General features: G+C 41.1%; 1 protein-coding gene across 1 annotated transcript in view; it reads right to left on the bottom strand.

Annotated features, from left to right (window-relative positions):
* The window catches only part of LOC134211437 (phosphatidate cytidylyltransferase, photoreceptor-specific-like), an 83,468-nt gene that overhangs the window by 21,516 nt on the left and 48,876 nt on the right, over positions 1-13,076 (bottom strand). Inside the window, exons 4-6 of the mRNA XM_062688288.1 lie at positions 10,132-10,308; positions 9,577-10,065; positions 9,388-9,519 (exon numbers count right to left, since the gene is read on the bottom strand). Of these exons, the coding sequence (XP_062544272.1) occupies positions 9,388-9,519; positions 9,577-10,065; positions 10,132-10,308 (798 nt within the window). The remainder of the gene's footprint in view (positions 1-9,387; positions 9,520-9,576; positions 10,066-10,131; positions 10,309-13,076) is intronic.

Raw genomic sequence — 13,076 nt, 5'->3', positions numbered from 1 at the left:
AAACGAGAGGGACGAGATAATCGACGACAACGACGAGATCCGAAACCACATGGTGCAATACTACAAAAATCTGTACGCTCGGGAGGAAGTAGCGGAAGAAGAAGACGGCGAAGGTGTATTTCAATGCGAGAGGGTTTTTCCTGAAAACGACGCCACCAACGAGGCCTGTATGGATGAAATTACAACAACCGAAATTCTATCAGCCATCCGAACCAGCTCATCGAGGAAGTCCCCGGGCCCCGACGGGCTTCCGAAAGAGTTTTATATGCGTTTATTGGACACAATTCATCGTGAACTCAATCTCATTATGAATGACGCTATTCGTTCAAACTTTCCAGCAGAATTTACTGATGGAGTGATTGTTTTGGTCAAAAACAAGGACCGGGTGACACGGCCCGCTCCTATAGACCGATAAGCTTAGTCAATTTCGACTACAAAATTCTAGCACGCATAATGAAGCAAAGGATGGAAAATGTGCTCCGAGCCCACAGTGTCCTGACCAACACACAAAAATGTTCCAATTCGGGACACAATATATTTCAAGCCACGCTTGCTCTGAAGGACAGAATTGCGCAGTTAAAAGCAAACAGACGAAATGCAAAACTGGTCTCTTTTGATCTCGATAGTGCTTTTGATCGTGTGGATCAAAATTTTTTATTCCATACCATGAGATCTCTCGGCTTCAACTCAGGGATGGTGGATTTGTTCGCACGAATAGCAGCAGCTTCGTCCTCCCGATTGCTGATCAACGGACACCTGTCTCTCCCTTTTCCTATCCAACGCTCGGTGCGCCAAGGAGACCCTCTATCGATGCACCTCTTCGTGCTCTACCTACACCCGCTTCTAAAGCGGTTAGAACAAGTGTGTGGTGCTGACCTAATCGTCGCCTATGCGGACGACATCAGTGCAATCATCACCGACGGCAACAAGCTGAACACAATGCGGAATTTGTTCAATGACTTTGGACGAATATCAGGCGCTCGTTTGAATGAATTCAAAACGACCGCTATCGATATTGGTGAGCAAAATGCTCTGGCTATACCGTGGATACGCACCGAAAACAAAATAAAAATACTCGGTGTCTTCTTTTCCAATTCAATTCGTAATATGACGAATTTGAACTGGGACTCTCTCGTAGCAAAATTCGGTCACCAAATCTGGTTACACTCCATGCGAAGCCTATCACTGCACCAGAAAGCAACACTGCTGAACACATTTCTGCTATCCAGAATTTGGTACATTGCTGCTAATCTAGCTCCAACGGCAGCACACGTAGCAAAGCTGACAGCCAACATGCGGAACTACCTTTTTCGTGGAATGAGTGCGACTGTCCCAATGCCTCAACTAGCGCGTCGCAAGGAAGACGGTGGAATAAATCTGCATCTTCCGATATTCAAATGCCGCGCCCTTCTACTAAACTCACATCTTCGGGAACACAATGTTATGCCGTTTTACAGCTCCTACCTCAGCCGAGGCAATCCTACTCCAGCGAATACCACTGCAGATCTCCCGTGCCTGAAACAAATTTTAAGTAATTTAGCAATACTCCCTTTTCAAATTCGCCAGCATCCTACGGCAGATGCCATCTATCGTCGCTACGTAAGAGGTACAGACAAACCGAAAGTGGAAACAGCAAACAATAACACCAACTGGAAACGTGTGTGGAGGAATATCGCCGACCGTAATCTATCACCCCAACAGCGTAGTGATTTATATATGTGGGTTAATCAGAAGATGCCACATCGACGGCTTCTGTTTATCATGAGGCGGACGGACGGAGAACAATGCATTCACTGTGGCATACCCATAGAAACGCTTCAACACAAATTTTTTGAATGCTCCAGAGTACGTGATGCGTACGGACTTCTACAACAAACTCTTCATGCGTTGATTGGTGGTCAGCGCACGCTCCAGTATGCTGATCTTCTGCGACCTTCCCTTGATCGAATCACTACACCGACACGACGAAGAATTCTCAAAATTTTAATTGAATACATTATATTCATTGAGAAGTGCAATGGAGTAATTGATGTTAATGAACTAAATTTCAACTTAGGAGTCATAGTTTAACCAATTATGTAAATAATTTTTAACAAGACAAAACGACAAATAAACGTTAAAAAAAAAAAAAAATCATTATAGATTGTTAACATTTCTGGGGTAAGTCGCATTGACATTGTCAATCGTACTATGTAGAACACTTACTTGATAGACTTCTTCTTCTTCAAGGCTTTTCGGAAACCTATGGCTTATGGCATTCAATCTATAGTTGACTCTCAACCAGTGCACAGTGTTTTCTAACCCAAGAATTCGTGATCGAAAATGTTTTAGTCATGAAAAGTTGATTTTAGAGGCTCAGTGACTTCGGAGAAAAGTTTCTGTATATCAGCTCCATATTTCTGAAAAAAATTTTTTTTTTTACTAATCCCCCTAAAAGTGAGATGAAAATTCTCTTTCCTCCAATTATGAAGATACATTATTGCACTATGGGGAAAAGGGTGGCCATTAATCGAAAAAATTAATATTATCTTCAATTTGTCTATTTTATATATCGTATGAAAGAATATACCCTAGATAAGATAATCTGAAAATATTGAAGCGCTGTGTTTATTCAGTCAAAAGATATAGGCTGACGAAGGGAAAAAAGCTGATGAAAATAGAAAATCATTCCTTACTTTCAGTTCAATCAAAGTTAATTGCCTATTTCCGGGGATTAAGCCACCCGACTTGGACGTTAATTTTCAGTGTTATGAAAACTCATATGTGAATATGTACGTTATGTGGAAGATATTGATTTGAAAAATGTATTGGAGGTAACCACTTTCCCTTCAATGGGACTCTACAGTACGCTAGACTGGTGCTTTAACCAACTAAGCTACGAAGGACCTCCGTCGCTCATCTAGGTGTTGTTCTGCATTAGGTCCGTTTTGTGTGAAGCAAACATATCTCTGTGCTATTGATTTTAAGCGTGCAGTAAAACAGAGGAATTTTGCGATTCGAAGGCAGGTGTCGAACTGAGATGGATTACATGCAGAAAATCAACCAATTATTGACGAAAAGGCTTATACACCGATACCAAAATTTTAGATAAATCCTCTTGTCAATGGTGATCAATGCTAATTTTGGTTTATTTCGACTGTTACGCATCTGCGCCAGATACAAAATGGCTAGAAATACAAGAAATCGAAAGTTTATTCAAAGTGTGTCAACATTCTGTCAGATAATGACCTGAAATCAGAGATTTGAAGAGGTGTCGGTTGTACTCGCAGTATCGGTTTTACCCACAATACCCCTACCTACCTACCTATAAGTGGCGGTTTTTTTCCATTCTCGTTTGAAGCTTTCCATCCACTGACCAGTAGGCTCGAGCTTACACGGAAGAAATAAACTACCCAATAGTGAGTTTAATTCACCCAACCTCGAACATCCGTACGGGAAGCCAAAATTGAGTAAGTAGGGTCGAAGTAGTTTGCCTTTACTCCCATGTTAAAAAAGTACCCAACGGAAAATTTATTGACCCAAATTTAAGTTTAATTCACTCAATTTCGACCTCAGGTAATAAAACTCAAAATTGGTCAGAGAGAACTATACACGGAAGAAAAAAAGTACCCAAAATTGAGTACTTTTAAACTTACTTTTGAGTTATTTTTCTCTTCGCTTTCATCCACTCTTTCTTTTGTTGTCAAAAACAAAAGAACCAAACAATCCAACGACGCCAGTTCAATACGTATTGAACTGGCGTCGTTGGATTGTTTGGCTCTTTTGTTTTTGACAACAAAAGAAAGAGTGGATGAAAGCGAAGAGAAAAAATAACTCAAAAGTAAGTTTAAAAGTACTCAATTTTGGGTACTTTTTTTCTTCCGTGTATAGTTCTCTCTGACCCATATCCTTAAGGGGTTGAACAGATTAAACAGATAATACCTCAGGAAAGATCCATTAATACGGTACCGCAAAAATTGTCCATTTTCAACTTTGTATGGATCGTCATACTTCAGACCCCACCCCCCTCTGCGCGTTACGTAATTTATGGATTTCCCCTTATACAGTAGCGCCCCCAAGCGATTGACTTTTAAACTATTCTCAATAATTTCAACCTTCCGAATAACTTTGTAGAAGAACACAACTTTCAAATCTTCCAGATTTTGGAATATCCAACTAGGTTATTCCGTATTCACTAGCTCCGCCAAGCGGATCAATTTGAAACTGAAATGTCCTCCATCATAAATGATTTGGCTCCCTGAACAACTTTGTAAAAGACAAAAGTTTTAAAAATTACTAGATATCGAACTCACTATATTGTTGCACATACGCTAGCGCCACTCAGCAGATTTGTATCTAACTAATTTAATTATTACAAAATGCATCATGCACATGCGGGTGTTTCAAAAGTTGGAGCCGAGTGCGTTCAAAAAGATTTGTAAATAAGTAAATTATTTTTCCTGATTTTATTTCCGTGTATGCTCCAATAGAATAGCAATCGGAATATCAACTACCGGTGTGAGAACAAGTTCTTGTTATTCTTGTTATACTCAACGCATCCCCGGACCATGACCATTCTACGTTGTAATACGTTTACACTGCTGGATTAAAATTTCAACGTGACGATTACTATATAGAACTCATGAAATCAACGTGAACTTGACTCGTGGAAAACTTATTCCAGGTTATTCGATGCTTGTGATAGACCCTTTATCACAACGGACCTTTCCATCCACTGACTGGTAGGCTCAAGCGTCCCGTCCTCTGCTTCAGACCCATAAGGGGTCCGAAACAGTTCAGTTTCAGGGTAGTAAACTTGTGAGAGAATAGAAGATAGAGGAGGAGAATGTGGAGCGGCTTGTTGACCGCTTCCGGCTCTAGCGACTGCTATGGAACCTATTTATTAGAGAATTGTTTGTAGAGATAGAAACGGTTGTGTTTATGTACATGATAGATGTTCAGACAGTTCGGGATCGCAACGATAGAGTTTGTTATAGCTTAGAAACTTTTCAGATGATTTATACTTATGGTAGAAGGAAATGATTGCAATCCGTTTTCTGGTGATTATCGAAAAAGCTATGTAGATTGATATGATATAGGTACGTGCAGTTTGGGATTAGCATGATCACGTTGGTTTAAGTTTGGAAACATAAAATAGAAAAGGAGGGAGCAGGAGGGGTGGGGGAACAAATACCTAACCATTTGACGTAGAAAGATTAAAATAATTAAACTGAATTAGAATTAATCAATTAAATTTTACACTTTTGATCGAACTTGAGTTAAAAATGTGTTCCAAGCGTGCCCACCGAATTAAGTATATTACGAGTACTGATAACCTATGCTACTAAATAAAGCTCGTGAATAAAAAATGGAGGTTGGCCCATCAAAATATAATATTATTCTAGATATTCTCTTAATTATGAAAACTGAATCCTAACTATCTCGAAACTGCTTTCACCATGCTGCCGCTCAGAGCACAGCCGCCTTTGCCACTCATAGGCAATGTCCCTCCCACCTCCTTGACAGCCTCCAGAAGTATCTACCAAAATATTTTAGAACTAGAATGAATTATTAACATGTCCCGCCATTACATAAAATGATTTGTTCAAGCAAAGGCGTCATAGATGCGGGAACGACATCGCCATAAACGACACGGGACAACCATGCCCCACACGACAGTACAACAATGCACCGAATCGGGGACCTCCTAAGCTGTTCTATGCAACGCAGAGTTTTACCCTCTCTTGCGTTATGTGATGCTGAAAATAAGCTCCTAATCATTTGATGGCAAAAATAAAAATAAAATAAAAATAATCAAACAAAATTAAAATATTCTAGCTAAATTTTACTATTTTGGTCGAGCATGGGTCAGCCGCCTGACACCCGCGTTGAAAAATATGTTCCATGCGTGCCCCCCATATAAAATAATAACGCGTGCTGATCACTAATGATACTAAAAGATTTAAATGGAATTAGGTATTGTTCCCGCTTATCATTTTAGCACCGCCAGGGGGAACTTGGCCGATACCCACTGCACTTTTCTTTCCCTTAGCACAAACAATTAACCATCATTAAATGATGCTGACAAATTTTGTGATATTCAACGGAATATTATTGGGAATTCTGAAAAGGTAGACAATCAATGCAGTTAGATTGCCAGGTAATACGTGCACATCGTAGCACTGGTGATGCATCATAATCGTATATATACAGGAGTATATGCACTATATGATGACATTGACCGGAAGAGTAGATAAGCATTTGTAAATAAGTAAATTATTTTTCCTGATTTTATTTCCGTGTATGCTCCAATAGAATAGCAATCGGAATATCAACTACCGGGGTGAGAACAAGTTCGTAAATAAAATATGAACGCTTTTCGTCCCTTCTTCTTCTTCTTCTTCTTCAATGGCTCTACATTCCAACTGGAACTTGGCCTAGCTTTTCAACTTAGTATTCTATTAGCATTTCCTCAGTTATTAATTGAAAGCTTTTCTATGCCCGCCATTGCATGAGTATGTATCTTGTGTGGCAAGTACAATGGATACACTATGCCCAGGGTGTCGAGAATGTTTCCAACCCGAAAACATCCTAGACCGGACCGAGAATCGAACTCGCCATCTCCGGATTGGCAATCCTACGCCTTTGCTCTCAAGGCTTCTGGAGACCCCTTACTAGACGTCCCTATACCTATACGTCCCTATACGTCCCTATACTAGACATATAGGGGAAATGCCCCGTTTTCCATCTCATTGAACATATATTCATCTCATCGCGAAACAAAGAAAAACATCATCAAACTCGTCGCTTATTTTTGCTAACATGCATGCTCACTGCTGGAAAAAGCACAAAAATATGAAACAAACCAAATTACTCTTCATTACTTTGTTGGATGGATACGCACCGGTGAGCATCGTCTTAGGGAGTTATTTTTAGGAAGGGAAATGGTTGTGTTTATAGACACGACAGATGTTTAGGCAGCTTGGAATTACTATGTCTGAAACCCGATTATGCATATGCACAACATGTGATAGATTTAGTTCGACAAAGGTATTGGAGGGTAACCGCTGCTTCGGTGAGGTTTGATCCCACGAAACCAGTACAGGTGCTTTCCCTACTAAGCTACGAAGGACCTCCGTCGTCCTCCGCAGCTTAGTGGGTACTTATGAAACCAAATTCCCAGCACCGGGCATCAGCCGAACTCTCGCAATACATTTTCAGAACTAACTCTCTCATATGTATTTTTGTACAAATGCCAACCAAGTAGGATGAGAATTTAGTATTGTCCGGCTCCTACACACTTGTTTCATCAGCAACGGCTTTCAATGAAGTAGGGTTTTCCGAACTAAATCTATCACATGTTGTACATATGCATAATCGAGTTTCAGACATAGTAGGGTTACTGCTCTTAGACTTCATCTCATAGCTCCGATATTCATCCCATGAAAAACAAAGCAATGAAAAAGAATTTGATTTGTTTCTAATTTTTGTGATTTTTTTTCAGCAGTGAGCACGCATGTTAGCAAAAAGAAGCGACGAAATTGGTGCCGGATTTCTCTGTTTCGCGATGGGATGAATATATGAACCGGTGCCAGCGAAAGGAGCACATGTTACATTGAGTATTTTTTTCAGGAGACGCATTTCCCAAAAACATCGAATAATAAATTCATATTTGCAATTTTTTGCAACTAAACTGTACCAACATGTTATGACTGATGTGCCTAAAGATAGTGTAGTGAAAAAAAGCGAAGTTTATGACAAATTTCAAGTTTATTGGAACAAATTGCACATGTACCACTATTAATGGGAACAAAAGGAAACAGAAACCGAAAAACGTTGACAGTAAAAGTGGTACATGTACATTTTTAAAATCATTCTAAACGGTAGTAAACTATCTTGAAATTCAAAATAGGATTAAAATCTGTTGTGAAAATAGTCATGTTGCCGAATTTTCTTTTAAATACGCTGATTTTAGTGGGTGGAACTGACATGTACCACTTTTTCTGTCATTGTTATATATACCAGAAAATAAAATGTGCATATCTCCAACTGATAGATATATTTGAAAACTTTCGTCCAAGTACTAACATGTAGGGTGAAAGCTGATTTTCATTGTGTGACAAGCAAGTTAAGGGAAAAAACGCACAAAATGCTGAGCACCACTGTGTTAAAGTATAACCCGATACATGCCGAAACACTTTGCTGAAGAAAGTTCGTTGCTGGAATGTCCACAAAAAAGTTATAACCCTTTGAAGATTGCTTGTTCAAACCATATGCAAAAAATCGATTATTCTGCCAGCACTGCTGAACTACATTTAACTGAGTGTTATTTCAAAATTATTGACCTTATAGGGCTAGGATGCTATTTGGATTTATACGGAATCGTTTATCAACGTGAGAATCGGGACAAGAAGGAAGATAAGTTTTGACCACAAACTACCATAGGATACCCGGTAGTGCTGGCAGAAACATAGATTTCTTCCATAAGGTTCGAACAATCAATCTTCAAAGCATTATAACATTTTTTGTAGACGTTCCAGCAACCTACCTTCTTCAACAAAGTGTTTCGGCTTTTTTTAGACAGTATATAGTTATGAGTCACGTGATTGACGATAAATTGAAGCCGCTTAGAGGTTGCATTTCACCATTTCACCAAAAAGACGTTTTCCCATATAAATTTCAAACGCGATGCGGAAAGCGGGGACGCAATCAATCAAGCCCATCTTTTGCACGGGGTCCCAAAACGATTCAGAAAAACCTTGATTTCACCTGATCAAACCTTGATGAAGTTTTAGTTTTTCCATATAACTGCGCCCTTTTCTAGCGCACACGCTTTGAGATTTTTTAAATTCCTCTTACAAAGACATAATCTCTGCATTAAAATGTATACGTTGTTCAAAACGGCACTGACCCGTCTTACCTCGTGACCCATCTTGCCTCACCTTACCCTAAGTACGTTAAAATAGGCCAAAGAACAGCCAATAACATAAAGAAGGCAGAATTGTTCCTAACGTGCTTATGCCTAGCGTCACGCACCCCAATAAAGGGCAAGCTGGTTGCAGCAACGCCGACAACTAAATTTTATTTGTGCCACAAAGAGCCGAGAAACCAAAATCTATATCGCAGCGCCGTTATAAAAAATAAGATTGGCTTTCGCATCGAGTAATACGCTGTCGTTACAGCTATAACTGTGCCATCCCAACATAGGACAAATATGCGTACCACGGCTGTAGAAGACTATTGTGATGTTTTTTTTAACAATTGCTCCACGTTCAACGGCATGGAAATTTGCAAAAAAACACAAGCCAAAAAATCATTCTTGATCATTTTATATCCATGTATTGAGAAACTGGGGAGAACATATGCTACGTTCCCACATTTGAAACTCCATAGAAAGTTTAAACTTACCTTGATTTTGAACGCTCGCTTAAATCCAGATGCGAAAAATCCACCGAATGGTCCGATTACGGAACTAAAGATACTCAAGGACAGTGAATGCAGCATGAATGGGTAGATTGTGACCGATCGCACCGCTCCGAACTGAAAACAAAAGAAATAGTTAAGTCAATATAAACCAATTACACTCTATTTAATTACCAGAGGGAAGTTGTACTCCTGTGGCTGGAATAGATAACTCGGTTCACATTCGATCGTCATCCGACCAGCGCTCTCCGAATACTGTATCGGACAGACAAAGTACTGGAACTGACAAAGCCAGTATGAAAACAGCAATCCGAAAAGCACCGTTGCAAATCCACCTCCGATGAAGCCTTCCCAGGTCTTCTTGGGGCTAAGCTTGATGAGCGGTGTCCGCCCGAAGAAGAACCCGAACATGTACGCCATCACGTCGTTGCAGACGATCATCGACACCGGCACGATGAACCAGATCAACCCCTCGAAAATATTCTGAATGATCAAGTAGCTTTGGGTGACCACAATCAGCAGGGCCACGTGAGTCCATGCGAACAGACTGAACTGTTTCATGTAGTATTTCTTAACTAGCGATAGCACGAACCATACAAATCCAATGCAGTACAAGCAGAACGACAGGAAGCGGTGGTATTTGACCAAGAAACGGAGGGAATCCTGTAATGAATAGACAGATAGTTTTTGAAAGATCATAACACTTGAATATATTTAAAAGCTACTCACCACTCGATTGACGGCAACTCCGAAGTAGTCGACCAGATTTTCGCCATAGAAGAAGTAGTTGGAAGTGACGAGGAAATACCACGATAGACTCCTGAACCATGGCAGTCCATGAATCCGGTATACTGAGTAACCGATGGAAATGATTTCTTCAAAGCATTTGACCTGCACCAGGAGCGCCTGTGAGAAGGAACGGTAGAGAAGAATGCAACGTTGTTTAAGTCGATAAACCGAAAGCATGTGAGTATGACATGTTGACCTATTTTTAGTGTAATTCGCAATCTTCTGGAAAATGAAATCAATTTGGCAAAGTGAAAATATCGATTGTTGCTGCCGAGACGATGCTGATGCCAAGTGGCAACATAAATATATGATAGAAAGCATTTGAAACGGCTAAAGTCGATTGATGCACTAAGGAGCACATGTAACAGCACATTCAGAATCCATGAAAAGAATTTTCAAATTGGTTTATCAAAATTGCACCGTACAGATACAATCATATTACAATTAATTTATTATACGTCAATCATAAAAAATATTTCTAACGGAAATAACTTGTGATAATTGAGAGATACAGGTTTTAGCCATTTCCAGAAAAATAAATCAATATTTAAATGATTAGTTTATGCATTGGAATCACACACAATACATTAAGGTTGTTTTACGCGGGTAATAATATAAATAATATATAATATTTCATCAATTGTTTAGTCTGCATCAATCTCTACAGCATCAATCAACTACAATACAAAAAAATAAACAGAACAAAATTACACTTAACTAAATTTGAAAAAAAAAACAAAAATCTTTTTTCACAACATTGTTTTTCACTCAATTTTTAGATAAAACAAACATATCCTTTAGAAATTCACTTGACAACACATAAAACACATCCCATTTTCACTGTAAATATAATTATGAGGATGGCTCAAAAAATCGATTTTGCTCCGCAACGCTCATCTGATTCTGTATCATGTTCTGAGTGGATTAAAACTGATTTAGCAATGATGATGAATTAGCAATGGGGAAATTTATTTTTCCATTATTCTGACTGATAATGGCGCTTTCTCATTTAGCGCAGGTTAAAAGAAAACCTATATAGCTAAAAGGAATGCTCAGGAGCTTTCACTCAACGAAAATCGCATCTTATTTAATCGTTTCAATAATTAGTAATCGATTTTAATACAGGTTGCGAATCTTAAACTTCTTTGAGGGCATTACTGAAACGGCACTTCTGAAGAGACCCCTCCAAGCAACTTTGGCAGAGCAACGTTTGCCTTTGCTTGTTGACGCCGGCAATCCGCCGAAAAAGATAAAGCAGCAGCAATCGCAGCTGCCGCAAGTGCAACTGGAGCGGAAGGAGAAGTGTTTGTGAAGGGCGATCCGCCGGATTTGCGCCCGAAAATTTGCCAGCTGATCGCTAAGGGGCTGGAATGTACTTTTCGGCTCTGCAGCGAGGGCGTGAAAGTGATGCCGGTGAACAAGGACCATCATCAATCATTCATGACCACCCCGGTACGAAGCCGATTTGCTACGAGGGCTCATGACATGAAGAAAGAAGATCTCATTGCGGAACTCGAGAGCTGCGGCCTGAAGCCAGTAGCCGTGCACAAGATCGCCCCTCACGACAAGACGAGGAGACATCGCGACCAGCTTTACCTGGCCCACCTGGAGCACGGCTCCACCACGTGGAAGGAACTGAAGCTGGTCGGCGTTATAAATTACACCGTCGTTGACTGGGAGCGATATTGGGCAGTGCACTGCGACGTCACGCAGTGCACCAAATGCTTCAACTTTGGACACGGCACCAGTAACTGCCACATGAAGCCGCGCGCAACAAGTGTGGCGAACCCCATCCGACCGAAGAGTGCGACAAAATGGAGGTGGCTGATCGCAAGTGCGCCAACTGCGGAGACAAACATCGGGCTACAACCAAGGACTGTCCAAAGCAGACCAGGTCTTCACTCTAGGCATGTTCATCATTGAAAATGGCTACTAGGGGAGGTGGTGTGGCCATCGCTCTTCGCTACAACATGAATTGTCGTCTGCTTCCAAGCTTTCAGCTCAGTGTCAATCAAGTGTTTGGGTGAGCATACAAGTCAGACTCACACGGTATGAGAAGGGTGGGCACACAAGTCAGACCCACATGGCATGAGAAGGGTGGCCACACAAATCAGACCTACATGGCATGATAGAGGTGCAACAGAGCATGTAGGGTGTGTTAGAGGGTGCGAAAGAGTGAGCACCCAAGTAAGACTTGCATGGGACGGGTGCCTGTGTGAGCGAGAATAAGCGAGTACGTTTAGCCAGAAGTAGTACTGTGAGGCAGTCCCTGGGGGGAATGATGGCGGAGCCCAAGGAGTTTAGTCGATATTACCGGTACTGTCGAGTCCGACACTCCAGCACACTTCCGTGTGGTAGTTTGGCAACTACAATGCAGGTGTAAATACATTCTCCCTTGTAAAAAAAAATATAAAAATAAAAAAGGTCAGTGTCATCGAGGCCATCGGTGTCGAAAGCACCACTTCTGTCGGCACGATCGCGCTCATCGCGGTGTATTGCCCAATCCAAGCCAAAGTCGGCGATGGCTCATCGGCCGCCCTTCGGAGGGACATCATCAAGCTAACGCGGAGACAAGGTCAGTATATCATTGCCGGAGACCTGAATGCCAAGCACCAAGCCTCAAGGTAACAGTCGCGGCAATAGAAACGACACAATCTGGAGCGACGATATGGAGGAAGGCCGCTACACGATCCTGAACCCGGATTCCCCCACTTGGCTGAGTCAGTCCGGAATCCATGAACGACCACATCTCCCAGCCGGTCGTGTACCAGGAGCTCAGCTCGGATCACTATCCCGTGGTGGCGGAAGTGGGCTCCTCGATCAATCAGCATCAACAGTTCCGGAGAAACTACCACCGAGTCGAATGGGGCCGATTCCAAAGGTGC

Source organism: Armigeres subalbatus, chromosome 2, assembly GCF_024139115.2.
Source record: "Armigeres subalbatus isolate Guangzhou_Male chromosome 2, GZ_Asu_2, whole genome shotgun sequence".
NCBI lineage: Eukaryota > Metazoa > Arthropoda > Insecta > Diptera > Culicidae > Armigeres > Armigeres subalbatus.
The sequence above is the reverse complement of the archived record's forward strand: the minus strand, read 5'-3'. Positions and strand labels throughout refer to the sequence as shown.